This window comes from Lepeophtheirus salmonis, chromosome 8 (genome assembly GCF_016086655.4).
Source record: "Lepeophtheirus salmonis chromosome 8, UVic_Lsal_1.4, whole genome shotgun sequence".
Taxonomy (NCBI): Eukaryota; Metazoa; Arthropoda; class Copepoda; order Siphonostomatoida; family Caligidae; genus Lepeophtheirus; species Lepeophtheirus salmonis.
In genome coordinates this window covers 587,905-605,994 of record NC_052138.2, presented here as the reverse complement: position 1 = coordinate 605,994, position 18,090 = coordinate 587,905, and the positions used below count along the sequence as shown (strand labels likewise).

The window sequence follows — 18,090 nt, the reverse complement described above, 5'->3', positions numbered from 1 at the left end:
TCATTTCCAAAAACTAAATAAAGAAAAAAATATACTTATTTGTTTGAAGAGTTATCATTGCTATTCCACATGACAGCGCTATAGCCAAAAATAAGAGCAAATAAGCTAAAATATTAAAAGAATGAGTCAAACACACATTGAGGGGAAATATTCATTACCTCCGTAACCCCTGATATCCCATTTAGTTTGCATAGCAAATATTGTTAAAAACAATTGTAATTCCTGGAGTGTTTCCGACTGCTATGATAACAGCTACGGGTTGCACCTTTGAAGTAAGAAAGCCTAAGAAATTTGATATACATACTAAAAGGATTAACAGGAAAATGAGCCATGAAATGGTCATCCTTGAAATGGTCTATACCCATCCTATAGGTACTGGGTACCTATAGGATGTGAGAATACTGATTACTGACTTTCCCGAAAGTAATCCCAACAAAATTAAATTCTATGAAAATGCCCACCTAAGATTATGAGAGCAACTTAATCCACAAGATAATACCTGCAGGGAAATAAATGATGTTATTGACTATAAACCTGTAGTATCCCTCTTGTCCTACTTACAAAATAAAAAATCTACGGAAATAGACCAACATATGTATAATAATATGTAAAGTTTTTTAGAGGTTGAATATATGTGAATAAAGCAATCACATCACAACTAAAGAGTAACTGGATGGATACTAGGACGAATACTTTTCGAATAAATGCATTCTGTAACTGTGTAACAAATAAATATTATAGTTAAATCTTCATCCATCAATCTTATGTAATTAAACTAGTTTAGTTGAGTAATTCATATCAGACCATCTTGTCCTCAAAGGCATGCACATTTTCAATTCTGACCCCTTCAGCATCATCACTGTTCTCAAAGAAATTGACGAATCCCTATCATTAAAAGTATTACCAAATAATTAATTATCTAAATGAAAAGAGAATAGTCAACTAATTACTTCCTCATTAGACGAATTTCCCCTGTGCTGAACACTCCTCATAATTTTGCTACTCTGGGGGTTGTTGAGGTGTGTTGAAGGTTTGAAGACACTGATATCGGGGAGGTGGTGGATATTTATATATTTTTTCCTGACCATATTGATTCGGAGGAGGATAATATGGTCCATAATTCCTAGGCTGCAAAGTTTGTCATTGAGCAAATTGAGCAATTTTCAATTATATTCTTCAAATTTAATTTTTGATGTTATATTTTATTTTGTATGAATCTATAATTCTTGTCCTTAGCACCACTAAGCACTTATGCATTCATGAAAAAATAATCTTTCGAGTGTTCAATAAAGTAACATTATTAAGCTCTTTGTTAATGAAATTTACTTTTATAATACTGTTAGTGAACCGGGCAAATATGAAACCCCCGTAATAAAACATATTTAATGAGATGATAAACAGTTGAACAATTATAATAATCACGTCCTTCTTAATTGTATAATTTCTTCAATTATTCCATCCCTTTAGAATTAATAATTATTAATTATAATGATAAAAAAATACTTGTATAAATATAAATTATAGAGAACATATGTATCTAAATGTTAAAATAATCTAAACAAGATAAGTTTATTTATGAATTATAAAAATAATCATTGTTTAGTTATCTGTGATACTATTACTAAAAGATTATGTAATAAGGACTACTTTTAATTTGTTATATTTATTTTGCCAAATTAAATTAATTTTTTTTAGTGAAATTATTTCATTTATTGTCTTCTGAATCAAACTGCTTTGTAATTTGTCTTTTTCACATATTTAGAGTGCAATTCTAGGTTATTGACTCTCCCTAAATGAAAAAGTCGGATCCTGGAATAAATTGATGCTACTTATCCAAAATGGGATTGTTCATATAATTTCCATAAAAGTATATGAATTAAAAACCTAATTATGTTTTTGACTAATTCTTTTTAATACTTGGCTGTCAATTGAATCATGAATTAATTTTTCAGTTTCTTGACAGACAAGAATTGCATTATGTGAAGGGTATATCAGCCTTCCTAAATCTTTCCTTTTAATCAATGTTAAACTGCTGTGATTAACTTTGGATGAATCTGTCAACGTTGATTTGCATGAGATGAAACAAGGAGGTTCTTGCAATTTGAGGATGACAAATTCAGTGATATACCTGATCACAGCTTCCTTAAATGAAGCGAGTATAGGAGGGATGGGAGGTGGAATCTCACAATTATGATGTTCTTCTTTAATTCGAGGACTATCTAACTGCTTTTTTAAAGAAATAGCTCCGTAGTCTATCTGCTTACAGTTTCCAGGACTAAGCATTATGGTGTCATCCATAGTCCAGGAGTTTCCATACTCTCCTTTGACTTCCTGAAGGAAAAGATGCCTTTTATAACTTGTCTGAAGGGATGAAGAAATTTGGATTTTTAACTAAATGCTTGCAAATTTTATCATGCATGATAAACTTAGCAAAAATAGTTCTAGGTGATCATGGAACAACTTGTGAGTTGCAGGATACTTTTTGGCCATCAGATTTTATGCAAGTATTGAAGTTGCTATAGATTGACTTGATGGAAATCCTTCTTTGTCTCTTCCTCGCTCAGAATTTATTTTAGAAATCTTTTTTTTTTCCATTCATCAGACTTAATAATTAATTCAGTTAAAATTATAATGTCTACTACAATTTTCCCGGTGTGTAAATAAATTACTTTCGTTTTGGTGCCGAACATCGTGAACTCTAATTATTATTACTACTTTGTTGACTTGGGTCGAAATCTCTACACCCAATGCTCTTATTTTAATAATGTTAAAGCTAATGGGACTCAAACTCTTGACTATTCCCGGATATAAACACAGTTAAAGACTTTAAGAAAAGGTATATATTTATAAAATTATGTCTTCAAGTAGAATTTTCTTTGTATGTTAAACATCTCCATTTTTTTCTTTATTTATTTACATTTTGCAAACTCATTAAATTGTGTAAAAAAAACAACAACTATATAATGGGAAATAGAGCAAAAAAAAAAAAAAAAAAAGAACTAATTTAAGACCTCCAAAATTTTGTAATCTACAAAAATTAGGATTTTTTTACCCAATTATTTAATCAATCCTGCAATAATTATTGTAAAACCTTGATTTTTCCGTTGTATAAAAGAGAAGAAGAGGTGGAAGATTAAAGTTAATGGCTATCAAACATGAGTAATCAGTCCCTAATTAGTAGATACTAGGAGGTTTCTACCGGGATCTTTATTTTAAACCTTCGAGACATTCTCCTAAAACATTTATTTTCCCAGGAAGTTCCGTATTTAGTAATTTAACATATAATCTTTATTAAATTATAATAGTTAAATATGTACACCGTTTTATTGTCCTTTAGCCCACAAGTTTTATAAATTAGACAAGTTTAATCGATTTCACTTATCCGATTTAGACAAATTACCAAAGTTTAAAATCTTTGCATAACAATAGATCTAGTGAATTCAATTTTAGATCTCTGGCATTATTATTCGTGGAGTTGTATCCCTTCGAATAATTTTTTCAAATTTTGAAAATGAATTGAAAAAAATCGGTTTTTATACATATATATTAGAAAAGGAAGCAATTACTTTATTTACATCAATCGCACCAATAAAAAGCTCGGCCTAAATTCCAATTAGTTTCATTTCATAGACTATCATGTAAAACCAATTTAATTTTGGACGGGAAACGTACGTTCCTAACTTCTCAAACACATGATAGTGTTTTGCTATTTCCAATGAGGATCTCACCTCTTCAATGATACCACGCGTACCCCACTATTTCTTTTACATCCTGGTTGCCACATATGATACAAAAGGAGGTTATGTTGCTGCACATTGATGTTTTTGAATACCAAGTCTACTTACTTTAACCTGTGGGTGAGTTGTTTATTTCACAATTATAAAAGCCGTACTCCATCAGAAATAAATACATATATTTTGCAAGTTAGATCAGGTGACGGAGTTGAAAAAGTGGAACCTTTTGATTCTAAAAAACCAACCTGTACGCTAATAATTACTAATAAGATGAGAGTTGCGAATATATGATGGGTGGAGTTGGCATTTTTGTAAGGAAAGAAAGAGCGCGAGAAGAAGGCGGGAGCGACACATATGGTAAAATTAATTAAGAACCTTCTTGTTTTCAACTGCCTGTTATATGATTTTAGAAGTAGAAAAACTCCTATAAATAGGATCACCTTCTACATTTAAAATACGTTTATGTAGGTAAAGTATTGAGATTATATTTTTTTAGTTCATATACGTTAATTTTATTATCTATTATTAAAACAATTTACACGAAAGATAGGCGGGAGTACTTCCTTCAGGGGGATAATTTAATACCACCACATCATATTAGATATTGAACAAAAAAGCACACGTAACAACCTTTATTTCTTTTGTAACTTTTTCTATACAAAAATGGCAACTCTAATGTTGAGTAAGACTAAAGAGAGGACATATCATTATTTCATTGGATCCAGTTCGGTTCAGATGTTTAGACATCGGGTAAATTTCGGGAACCCGAACTTTCGGATCCAGATCCGAAACCAAAACTATTCGGATACTTGACTCAAATTTTATGAACCTTTTACTCGATATTCGGACCCTAATAAAATAGGATCCGGATTACGTATACATTTTTACTGATTAGAGATTCCGAAACAATGAATATTGGAACTTTTGTATTGCTTATTAATTAATACAATTAAGTAACATAGGAATCGCGAATATTGAGTCGATTTCCATAACTGATACTTCAGAAAAGGATAATTCCTGCCGATTCAGATGCATCGGTACACCACTAATAAAAATAAATACTTAAGTCTCATAATATTTATTATTTACTAACAGGATCCCAATATTTCAAATACACACAAAAAAAAATCCTCCCTGGAAATGAGAAAACCCATTGCCTAAATAATTAACCAAATCCAATTATATAAACGAATACTTATCCTTTTTTTTTAAAAGCCCAATAGGCTTTACTTACAATTTTGACAAAAAAACAACAAACAAACAAACATTCTTACTGAATATAACCCACTTCTTACACATAACTGATAGGAGTTTATGAAAAAACAATAATAAGAAAAACGATCCTAAAAATCATAGTTTTTTTGTTCCTTTTTTCTTCCATACTACTACCCAAAAGTCCGAATTAACGACCATGGTCGGAAAAATTAGCTAAAACGTCGAGTTCTTTCTCTAGTACACCTAACAAATTTGTTGGTATGGGTTTGGTATGTGCAAGAATATATTATAACTTGCACTTTAATGATGATGGCCTCCAACTTAAAATCCCTGGGAAGATTCGGATTGGTGGCCACTACCCAATCAGTTTCTGACGTCGAAACTTGTAGTTTTTCTTTTTATTTTACTTGACACATCCTTACCAAAGGATTCACCCTATTACACTCGTAAAAATATGTGTTGAAGTTTCTATTTTCTCGCTACAGATTGTGCAGTTCATACTCTCATCCTCATTATTCGACTTATTCGTATAAATTGATGAGGTAGCGGATCCATTTTTGCTGTGATGAAGTAAAAGGGTTGATAAATAGTATTTTTGTATCGAAGTCAACTCTGGAAGACCTAGTCTGTCCAACCATTGGTTATTAGCTTTTCTGCTGAGGTTTCTCCCCGACCTAGTAGTTCCGTTCTTATTCTTTTATTTTTTATTGTCTCCAGTGCTATGAAAAAATGAGTTGGTGGTCCAAAACGCATAGTTCCTTTGAATTTGAGGACAATTGAAATAGTCCTCCGGTGAGTTATAAAGTTTGGAAGGGCAACTCCTCCTTCATTCCAAAGCCAGAGTTCTCCAGCGGTAGTAATATTGAGGAGTGAATATTATTCCTTCGTTGTATCCAGTCTTGGGTAATTGTTCAGGGGTTCTTCTTAGCCTAGGATCTTGGTAACTTGTACAAAAGATTTTTGACCACCCTTGATACATTCTTTTCCAATACCAACTAAGCTTCTTCGTCACTTCCAGAAGGTCTAAAGGTCCTTGAAATATGTTTTCCTTGAATGTGCTTCCTATGGTTTCTTTATACTTTGACTTAATTAATATCGCCCAAAAATCTTGTACTTGTACGAATTATTTTGAGCCAGCTAATGTTTAAAAAAAAAGAAAAAAGAAGCAGGTAGACAAGTCCTAAGCCCCACTTTGAGGTTGAATCAATTGATCTCAATTCGGAAATACACTTTCTTTGTCCTTCCCTTAGAAACTGCTCTCTGTTTGCCGCGATTATATTGCAAAAACTTTCTGTGAAAGGGGAATATCGCAAAAGATGCACAATTTTTGGTAGAACTATTTGGTTCCATTGTTTATCCTAAATTGGAGCAACCCCTCGACTGCTTTGGTAATTATGTTTACCATTTTATCCTCGTTTTCGTGTAATGCTTCTTCCTCACTATGGCTGGAAACTATAATACCCAACAGTGGTGCAGGGTCAACCTATGAATACGAAGGAAACTGCTCGATAAGTTCATTTTCCATAATTGTAAGTACTTGTGTCTTTGATAAGTCGGAATTTGATTAACAGCCTTTCTAGTTCTCGTAAAGCAGTTTTTACTTCGTCCCGTGAATCAGAAATAAATACAGAGACGTCGTCAGCAAAAAGCATTAGAAGGAATACATATCATGTAAATGTATCTACAGTATGTTCAAACATTGATGGTGATATTTAAAAAATCACTTTTGATACAGTAATTTATGCTGACTGCGTTAGACAAATTATAAAAGGGATGATAAAGTAAATATAATCATCAGTTGAAATTGAGTATCAGACATGGTGAAGAAAAATTCTTTACAGACCAGGACTTAGTGTGTTCCCATGATAGAGGATGGATGAAACCAAAGAGACGTTGAAAATATTTCAAAGATACCACTCAGGATCATTGAAAATTGTCAGGGAAAAGCTTAGGCTAAGGAAAGTCTTGTCAATCAAGATGGCTGAGGGATGATCTTTTTTTTTACAAAAGTTGCCAAACTGGTTCATCTTTGACCAGACAAAGTCAATAAATAAGGAAACTTGCTACAAGATAGACTGTAAAAGGGTCAGCAAATATCCAAGTCACTGTGCTCACCTACTCGAGGCAAACTTTGAGTGCTTTTCTCCTACAAACGTCTTCTAAATCCCAAATTTTGGGAAGATTGAAGCAAAACTCGACTTCCATTCTAGAGTGAACGCAAACAGTGGATGACTGGAAATGTGTCTAATTTAATGATGAGAGTTCATTTGAGCTATTTCATGTACCAAGCAAATAGGGGTATGGGCAAGAAATAAAAAAGATTTGTAACATAAACTGTGACAGCTGATTATTATATGATGGGACGACGTAGCTCAATGGGAAACGCCCTGGGGAGAATTTTTTTACTTGAACTCAATGTATCTAGGTTTGCACGCGATCGTTCCAAAAGAAGGTAATACATTTTATGTATATGGACTTCAAAGAAGATTCCTAGGTCAGATTTAGTAAATGTAACGTTATAATGTTTACTTATACTTAATCAGTGCAACTCCATCTGACCAATTAAATGTATATATATGATAAAGATCCTCAATATGTCTTTAAAGTTAAGATTGTCTCGTTCACAAGAAAATAGCCCCCCAAAGAAAAAGAAAAAGGAGAATGTTGTTTGACACATCAAAGGCATTTTTCCAGCTCACCATTAAAAAGGCGGAAAAATGGTATTCAAGAAATTTATATTTATTCGGGAGTAAAGGTACATAGCCAGCCAACAGTCCAGATCTGTTTCTAATCGAAAATTTGTGAGCTTTAGTCCAGAGGGAGCTCAATGAAAATGTACCAGCAATCTCAGACGATTACTTAAAAAATCAATTGAAAAAAGCTTGGGAAAATACTTCATCTGAGAAAATCTTTGAACAATCGGTAAGAAGGAATGGTTAAAGGAATTAAAAAATGTGCTAAGGTTAAAAAGTTGACATATTGAGAAATAAATAAATGGTTTTGAAAAAAATCACTTGTTTTGCCCATTTTTTTGAAGGTTTTAAAAAAAAACCACCATAAATATCTGGACATACTGTATATTGGACATAATATAAAGAACATCCGTAAACGAAAAACACATCATTATGCGATTATTCAATTTATAAGTGAGTAAGATCTTGAGTAAACCGATAGGTACGTCAACAATAATGGAAATTGTGTGGACACTGTGCAACATATCTATGGTTGTTTCAAACCTTCCTACGTGTATATTAGGGCGGTTGTTTTCCATCATGATTAGTGTGGAAAAGTTGGGAATTGATGTGAATATTACCTATGTAAAATTGCACTGTCCCACGAGGTCATCTTAAGGTCGCACATCTCGATCAAATTATGAAAAAACATAAAAAACCCTTTACTTTGTAAATAATATAGACACTACGAAGACGTTTTAATTTATTTTTCATGAAAAAAAAATGATAGACATTGGGCTAACCTATAAAAATGGTTGATAAATATTATTAGGTCTTAAATTATTCTATGGAACAAAAAAAGAGGAAAAAGTTTTGGGAAATTCGATGATCCGCCAATAAGGCGTATTATTTTTTTACATTTTCAGAGAGGAAAGATCTAAATTTTGTTATTCTATTCTCTCTTTTTGCTCAATAAGGTAGCTTTAGAAAAAAAACTAGAACAATGTATATCTTAATTATTTAATGCAAAATAATGATTACGAGGATCGTTTGAAAAGTCTGTGCAAAGTCCGAGAGTTGGCACTACTGGAGCGTATCGAGGTTATGGTTATTTAGTAATATCTTTTGGAAGAACACACATCAACTTTCAGGAGACTAAAAAAAAAGCTTGATAAACATTATGGACACTCTCTACCTTCAATTAGAACAGTTTAAAAAATGGTTTCAAAATTTTTGTGTTGGCCATATGGACACAAGTGAACCTGAGTGTTTTGTACGTATTGTTGAGGTTAATACTCCAGAATCATTGATAAAATCCAGGATACGGTGATGGACGACAGAACAGTGAAGGTTCGTAAAGTTGCTATTGCTCTGGTCATCTCGAGTTGGAACGACTGCTGAGGTGTGAGCTGGTGCAAAACGTGATGAAAAATGACTTTGTGTGGGGCAATCGTGGGTGTTTTTTTAGCAGCACAGTTTTCAAACGTTCCAATAAAGATGACAAATATACTCCAGATAGTCCATGAGGATTATTCATTCTGAATCCAAAAGACACTCACCATAATCTTTCCTACTGATTCCTCGATTCAAACGAATGCCAAACAGAAAGAAACAAACCGATCTGGCTTAAAGTTGGTGTGTGTTCTTCCAAGAGATGCTACTAACTAAACATTACCTCAATACTCTCCCGTAGTGCCAACCCTTGGACTTTGCACGGAATTTTTAAACAACCCTCGTAATCCTTTATTTTAATCTTAATTGCCTAAATAAAGAGCTTTTGTCAACTTTTAAACTTTGATCAGGATGTTCTACCTAAAGATGACATCCTAGCAAAGTGAAATTTTGCAAAGGGTATTTTCTTATCATTTTTACAAATTTTTTGAAGCAGTCGTAATCGAAATGATGAAAAGTTCAAAAGTAAACCACCCTAGTGTATAAAGGTACACATAAGTTACACAGAAAAAAGAATTGATGACTATCAGAAGCTTGCAAAGTCGTCAAATTCATAAATATTCATAATAACAATGCCAAATACACGTGTATTGTTGATTGTAAACACATATCACTTTATCGTGGATATCATCAATATTTGGTCCATGGATTTTTCGCTGTAAATACCTTGATAAACGCCCACAATGAGCTCCAAATGTCTAAGAATAAATTTTTGTTTTGTGGGAAGTGCATATTTGTGTACAATATACTCGTATGTAGATAGTTCAATACAAAAAGAGACGGAAGTGTTCGTAAAAAGTATATCTATATTCAGACTTAATGCATTGTATTTTAAACTTTTATAAATATAAACACTCCCGTCCGCAGGGAGTGGGCAAGAGGGTTGTAGTCCCCCACCCCAAATAAAGATATATTCTCGAAAATAGGGGTAAAATTCTTTTTTTTTAAAAACATTTCTATGCTTAAAAAAAGTCATTCGCCCAAAGGATGCAATAAAGCAAAAAGTTTTAAATTTGAGTTTTTTTTTTAAATTCAACTTTTTGTGAATAGCTATGAACTTTTGAATTTTTTTTTCCCAAAAAATTAAATTTTCTACGAATAGCTATGAATTTTTGATTTTTTTTTCAAAAAATTTAATAATCAAGATTATATTTTTGATATTTTTTTCCAAAAAATTAAACTTTTTGTGAACAACTATGAATTTTTGAAAAAAAATCAATGTTTTTTCTAAATAACTATGGACCTTTGAACTTTTTCTGAAAAGATTTTATATTTGAAATTTAATTTTAGAAATATTTTGAGAAATAACCTTGTATTTTTTAGATTTTTTGGACTTTTTGAAAAAATTATTCCTAAAAACAAGTCCCTTTCAAAACATGATCGTGCGGATGCCCCTGATAAAGTTAGGGGACCAAATTGTTGTTATTTTCTCAAGCACGTCTATTTTTTACATCATGTCCTGAGCGTTCATAAAATGTCTAGTTTTATGTGGGTAAGTCGATTATCAGTATGTAAAAAGATAATATGTTTGTGCCAAAGAGGCTGGCCTTTTGAACTCTATTATTTTTATACTATAGGGATTTTCTATGATAATAAAAAAATCTGAAATAAAAGTCAACTTAAAAATAAAGAAAAATCCCTTTTTTAATTAATTAAAATCCTAAATAAAAAATATTAATATAAGTTTAAACTTAAATTTGACTAATTTCCAAATATTTAAACATTCTTCCTTTAAACGAATGCTGAACCGACTAACACGGCGTTACCTCCCTTACACATATAAATAACTGTATTTTCTTTTCAGCTGTCAATGTGTTTAATACACGTATAATACAACCTTTCCCCAAAAAAGAAACAGAAAAAGGGCCCAAAATCATTTGGTAGTTAGCCAAATAAGTCAATCATACCAGCTGGTATTTATTTCTTAAGTACTTTCAGACTGGCAAATTACTTCTCTACCATGTTTAAAAATGAATTTCAACTAATACATGGGCTGAAAAGTCCCGGGCTCTTAAAAACAAAAATGTTTTTTAAAATTATTATAATTTTATTTTTTAATTTTTATTCGCTTTATGGAGCAGAGCCCCACAACCATTTTTAAAGCCATTCTTAGTTTGGACTGTATTCGTTTCCTAATCAAGAGGCGGAGTATAATTAAAGCGCGAAATTGTTTTTCATCTGCTGTTTTGGAAAGAACAAAAGTAGCGTCACAATTTACAAATTAACTCTCAAGCTAAAGAACAGATTGCCATGAAGTTTTGACAGCTATCATTTGAAGACTGGTACTTTGATAAATTGGGGTGAACTACAAAAAAGCATCATCTATGTGTGAAGTCCGGGACTTTTTAGAGCATATGTTCTATACAGTGATGAAAATCCCCGGTGTTTTTTAGTTGGCCCGTTAATTTGTAATTGGTAGAATAAAGAAGGAATTTTCTTCTCCTTATCAGTTGTCATTATTATTTAATTCTTGAGTAGTGAACCTCCTTTTCTAAATAGATACAAAAGTATTCAAAACCTGATTGATCATTCGTGTGTCCTCATATAAGACGGGGTGTAACCCTGAGGATTTATTTCCGAATTATAGTTGTAAGTCCTTTATGGACTCAGAGTAGTATTGGGGATCGGCATTTGAGTAATTCTAGCAAATATCTTTGTTTATATCCATTTCTCCTTCCTCCCTAGTCACAGCTGATTGTAGCTGATATAATGAAACGTCACGAGAAGGACTGTTTCTGTGTGGGGCTTACGTTTGAGTCAGACGAAGTCATATGACACAAACTTTTTTAAGAAGGAACCATGAGGACCGAGAGAAATAGAGAAATGAAGAGGAGTATCGTGGAGGTATAAGACAATGTATTACATTCCATAAACACATATATTATACTGCTCTATACATACTACTCATACCAAGTTGTCAAATGATTACAAGAAAGGAAGAAGTTTGGAAGACGAAGATCCATAAGATCACTAGTACTTAAACAACAGTTATCATGTTGATTTCCGGTTTCTTTTTCTTAACATGCCCATTCTACTTTGGATTTTCATCTTAAGTTATATAAATATATATTCATAATATTAAAATCCTGCATAGTATTTCATTGGATACTGTAATAGAATATTTCTTAGTAAGATTTTATAAAAAGCGTAGCCATACAGTTGTATATAGAAATAATAATATGGCCAAAAAATATATATACATATGAATATGTATATATGAGTATACGACGAGGGATCAACTAAAAATTGTATTCCTGTTCTGGTATCTCTTCTATTTTAGTTTTATTTTCAACTATGAATATAATGCTCCTTCTTATATATAAATAAGATTTATATGTATTACATCACAAAATTGAACCTGCTTTTGATTTTTTTTTCTTGACACCATGCCTCTGATATACCTTGTCCCTAAGTATTTTGGGTAGATCGAGTACATCGAAATTAAATTATCCGTTTATGTAATTACATCCATACAAATACATTATTTATTTGTGTTTATTGCTTTTTCGTATGAATAGAATCGCGTTTGTTCTTCATTCACCGAGGCTATTGTTTCCATCTACATATACCTATAGACAATAAAATGCTAAAATACTGAATCCACCCAATATTTTAAGCATTAGTTATATCTCAAGCTTACATACATATAGACATGCATAGAAGAGTATTCATAAAGAGCTAGAGAAAAGTCATACTCAATGTCGTAAATTATACAACTCATGCATAGTCTGAATTGAACGCACACATTCAAAGGATTCTTTTAATATGCACATAATATGCATGGATGTACTTATTTGGACAAACATCATTTATATATATATATATTTGGTCAACTCAAACAATTTAACAAAAAATGTTAGTTATAAAGAGTTGTAATGTTTTAAAAAAAGTTGCAGTCAAAGCTCTGGGAGCAGTTAAGAAATTCATTATTTTATTCCAAAATCAAACAGTTTTATTCATATGATAGATATGTATAAAATAATTCCGGGGAAACCCGTCATTATTCACACGCAGCAGAAATGATCGTTAAAATTGAGGTGAATATGTTAACTATATCAATATAAAGGCTCAATGCCGCCATGATGTAGTCTTCTGGAGAGATACTGTACTTGTGATTTCCTCCCAACATCAATTGCACGTCATATACGAGGTAGACAGAAAATAAAATAGCAGTTCCGGCACCATATGCAATTAGAACATATCTGAAAAACACATTGAAATACTTATTATATATGTTGTGTACAAGTTGCAATTTATATTTCAGTTTTTAGGTTCAAGTTGCAACCGAAAAAGCAAATCAAGAACTTAGTGAACATAAATTGTGATGTGGATAAAGCAATAATTGAATATTCCTTGTGATGATTGATACCCGAATGGTGTAATGTTGGATTTTTTTTGATGGAAATTACTAATTTCTAATGAAGTATTCTATGATACACTATAATGTTCAAATGCCCACATTCATATTACACGTAAATATATAATCAATTTTGTTTAAATAGATCAAAATGGAATGATAGTCCCAATCAATAGTTGGTAATGAAAATGACTAATTTTTTAATTGAATAAGACTTATTAATTGTAACATGAACGAGTTAAATCTAGTTACAACTTGTACGAACATCAGCACATGTACACAACATTGCCAAAAAATAGATAAATAATAAAACTTACTTATTTCTTGGAAGGAATATCATTGCAATTCCACATGCCAATGCTATGACACCAAATATGAGCAAATAAGCTAAAATATAATAAGAATAAATATTAAAAAAATCATTGAACGGTAAATACTCAAGTATATGTGTATAGTAAATGTATGTATTCATTACCTCCGCAACCCGTGATATCCCATTTAGTTTGCATAGCAAATATTGTTAAAGTAATTGTAATTCCTGTAGTGATCCCTACTGCCATTAGAACAGCTACAGGCTCTACCTTTGCAACAAGAAAACCTAGGAAAATTGACATACATACTGAAAGAATGAACAGAAAGATTAGTCATTAAATGAAGATTACTGGGTACCTATAGGATATGAGAATACTGATTACTGACTTACATGTGAGCAATCCCAATAAAATTAAATTGCATGGAAATGTCCGCCTAAGATTTTCAGAGCAAATTAACCCGCAAGATAATACCTGAAGGGAAATAAATAATGTTATTACCTATCGGCTATAAACCTATAGTATATTAATCGCTCTTGGCCAACTTACGAGATAAAAAATCAATGGAAAATAAGCGAGATATGAATAAGTATAAGTAAAGTTTCTTAGAGGTTGAATATATGTAAATAAAGCAATCACACCACAGCTAAAGAGTAACTGGATGGATAATATGACGAAAACTTTCCGAGTAAATGCATTTCGTACCTGTTCCAGAAATAAATAATACAATTAAATTATCGTCTATTGATATTGTGTGATTAAACTAGTCGAGTTGAGTAATTCTTATCAGACCTTTTTATCATCAAAGGCATCTGCATTTTGAATTCTGACCCCTTCAGCATCATCACTGTTCTCGAGGAAATTGACAAACCCCTATGATTAAAAATGTAACCGCATAATTTTTTATCTAAATTACAAGAGAATAGTCGACAAATTACTTCCTCATTAGATGAATTATCCCGTGGTGAACGCTGTTGATAATTTTGGTATTGTGGGGGTGGATATTGCTGAGGTGAGTTAAAGGCTTGAGGACCCTGATATCGAGGAGGAGGAGGATATTGGTATACGTATGTCTGACCATATTGATTCGGAGGAGGATAATATGGTCCGTAATTCCTAGGCTGCGAAGTTTGTCCTTGTGATGTAGGTCCACTACTATAATACACAGCCGGCTCTCGGTTTCTAACTGGAATAGATGGCATTTCTTACTGGTATAATATTTAGTTATCACTTGAATTTTTATATATTTTGTAGAGACATTTCAATATTTATTATAATTTTCTCGTCGTTAAATTGAGCAATTTTCAATTATATTCTTTAAATTTAATTTTCCATGTATTTTTGATATTATAAACTGATATTTTAATCCCTCAGTAGCATTAAGTAGTGTGTCATGGAGAATTTATGCCATTTGGTTGAAGTAAATTAGACTGAACAAAACCAGGAAATGTTTAATATCCTTACATAGCAGTATAAACCCTTGGAATGACTATTGTAGCCGTAGTCATTCAGTGACTTCTCCAACATTATGTAGTCATATCTTATAAATATAAATTGATGTTCGGATGAAATAAAGTACTTAAGTTTATATACTATAAAGTAAAGGTGTAGACTGGAGTCGTTAATTTTATGACTTGTGAGTAGATGGACCAATAGACGTTCTAAAAGACAATCTATTTCGGCTTTAACCCATTAATGCCGACTGGGAACATATGTTCCCACTGTAGAAAAACTGTTATTACTACACAACCAAAAAATATTTCAATGTTAGAACAGATTAGTAAGTTCCATACAAGTTTTGTATATGTTTGATACAAAGTACAAACATATTATGTAGTCAATAGATTACGAGTAGTAGTTAGATAAAATACGCAAAGTGAGGTGTGGATAAATATGTCGCGATCCTACAGAACTAAAGGGTATGTTTTCACTAAACAAACCGTAATATATATATAATCTTTTCACATACTTTCATGCATGAAGAACTGTTCCATATCTTTGGACAACTTTATTTCATATTTTTCATATATTTCATTACTTATCAGCATAAATATAAGGGGTGGGAACAAATGTTCTCATTCGGCGTTGATATAACGCCACATGCTATTACATATGTTTTGTCTTGCATCATAGTCACTATTCTTGTGAACTCGTTATAGATGTTGTACAAATGTATTGTTTTGAGCAATTTATATCACAAATAATAGATGTCAATAGTAGTCAGTGCCTCTTACTTTAGTAAATTTTTTTCAGATTGTCTTTGGAAGAAATACAATCTTTGCTTGATGAAGAATATTCTGACAGTGAAACTGAGTATGCTCAAGTTTTAACAATTGAACCGCCCATTGAAGAAGCAGCAGCGGACACAGACTGTGACTTTGATTCATCCAACAATCAGGTGACATGTAATCCCGATCATTTATCAAGAAGAATTTTACTTTCTAAAGTCGTACCAAATGAAATCGAATCAGAAACACCTCAAACTCCAGCGACAAAGAAACCTTGCAAAGAGAAAATTATTGAGCATAAAAGTTCCAAAAAATTTAAAATCATTGAATGTGATTTTACAGAAGAAAGTGGTGAAGATATAATTTTATGTGAATGTGCTTTAGAATGTATTGGTTGCTTCTAGACAGATAAATAGTTACAATTTATTTGTGATAAAAGTAAGATTTATGCTCATCAGAAGTCACTAGCATCTGATGTTATGACTAAGGATAATCTACGAGTATTTTTTGCGATACTAGTTCTCTCTGGTTACAATAAATGACCAAATCGACGATTTTATTGGTCAGCCAAAGAAGATATAATAAGCCCTTTGGTGAGCAATTCTATGAGAAGAGACACGTTTGATCAAATAATGCGATGTCTTCATTTTTCTGATAACATGCAAATGCAAAATGATAGATTTCACAAAGTAAGACCAATATTCACACACATGAATCAGGTCATGAAGAATAGTAAATTTCAAGGAAAATTTATGAGCGTAGATGAAATAATGGTGCCATATTATGGAAGGCATGGGGATAAACAATATATTAGAGGGAAACCTGTTAGATTTGGCTTCAAGCTTTGGGCTGCATGTGCTTCTGACGGCACTTTGCTGCATGTTGAGCCTTATTGTGGATCATGTACAAACATACCTGATCATGGATTTGGCCACGGTCCAAATGTTGTATTAGAAATGGTAAATAAGACTGGACTAAAAGAAGGACAGCATGTAATCTGTGACAATTATTTTGGAACTGTTCTTATGCTGAAAGAACTTGCACGAATGAAAATTGCTTGCACTACAACTCTTCGTGAAGACCGGTTGGGTGGAGCTCCAGTTTTGTCAAGGCCACATATGAACAAAAAAGCTCGTGGATCCATGGAAGAGGACCGGATGGGGTAAACGGCGGTAGTAACTATGACTCTCTTAAGGATACTTAATAAATATTACATAACCTGTTGCAAAAAAACAGGAAAATAAAAAGCTGCCATGAAAAGGGAAAATAGTTAAGAAAGGACTATAAATCAAGCGCACGTGAGAATTGGGTAATACTATACCAATTGCCTTTCAAAAAAAAACACACACTATTTAATATCATTTAGTTTTCCTTCTTTTTCTTTAGATGGTGCGATCTAATAGAACAGGGTTCCCAAAGTGGGGTCGCGAGACACAGATGCGGGGTCATGAAATGCATTCAAAAAACAAATACAATTTTTTTTTATTAAAAAAAAGAATTATAATTTTTTTTGTATAACATATACATATGAGTTGATATTAGAGTTAAACCATGCAATTGTAGCCGAGCGTTTAGTTGTTGTATTGAATAAGGCCTCAGCCTAAAGAAGACACAGGAGACATAGCAGCCGTTTAGTACAGCACATCCTTCCGGTAAAACCCCTCTTCAAAAATAAAGTCACTAAATAAAATAAGCTTACACATTTCCCATCAGTTTTTTTTTTTCTCCCTTTTTTCCTCCACAAAAAGAACATTTCCTTTTTTATCTTATGACACAGGTTAAGCGACAGTTACATTTTACAGCAGCACCAGTCACGGTAGCTGGCCAAAACTCTTTTGAGAAAGCAGCTGAAAATTAAACAGTCACAATGAAACGTTGGTTAATACCAACCAAATCGAGGAGGCCACAGGAACAGGACAGGCTAGCGGAGGAAGGGAGAGGCTACCTGAGCTTGAGAAGCTAGCGGAGAAGGAGAGGCCAGCGGAGCTTGAGATGCCAGCGGAGGTAGAGATGCAAGCGGAACAGGAGAGGTCAGCCGGAGGTAGAGCAGACAAGCATCCCTGTCCTCAAGTGTGTCGATCTTCGGCAGAGGTAGAGACCTCCCGTGGCAAACATCACCAG

At 32.6% G+C, this 18,090-nt stretch overlaps 3 protein-coding genes across 3 annotated transcripts; 1 reads left to right on the top strand and 2 right to left on the bottom strand.

Annotated features, from left to right (window-relative positions):
- Positions 1-798: 798 nt before the first annotated feature.
- Positions 799-2,283, bottom strand: LOC139906162 (uncharacterized). The gene is made up of 2 exons (XM_071890513.1): positions 1,918-2,283; positions 799-885 (listed from the first exon to the last, which is right to left on the bottom strand). The coding sequence occupies exons 1-2, from the start codon at positions 2,281-2,283 to the stop codon at positions 799-801; spliced, it is 453 nt and encodes a 150-aa protein (XP_071746614.1).
- A 10,704-nt stretch (positions 2,284-12,987) lies between these two features.
- LOC121122972 (protein lifeguard 1) lies at positions 12,988-15,031 on the bottom strand. Its single transcript, XM_040718049.2, has 7 exons — positions 14,680-15,031; positions 14,534-14,614; positions 14,291-14,446; positions 14,134-14,215; positions 13,906-14,049; positions 13,748-13,817; positions 12,988-13,275 (listed from the first exon to the last, which is right to left on the bottom strand). The coding sequence occupies exons 1-7, from the start codon at positions 14,941-14,943 to the stop codon at positions 13,074-13,076; spliced, it is 999 nt and encodes a 332-aa protein (XP_040573983.1). The 5' UTR covers positions 14,944-15,031; the 3' UTR covers positions 12,988-13,073.
- A 1,570-nt stretch (positions 15,032-16,601) lies between these two features.
- On the top strand, positions 16,602-17,135 carry LOC121122828 (piggyBac transposable element-derived protein 3-like). The gene has a single exon (XM_040717889.1). The coding sequence runs from the start codon at positions 16,602-16,604 to the stop codon at positions 17,133-17,135; it is 534 nt and encodes a 177-aa protein (XP_040573823.1).
- The last annotated feature ends 955 nt before the right edge of the window (positions 17,136-18,090 follow it).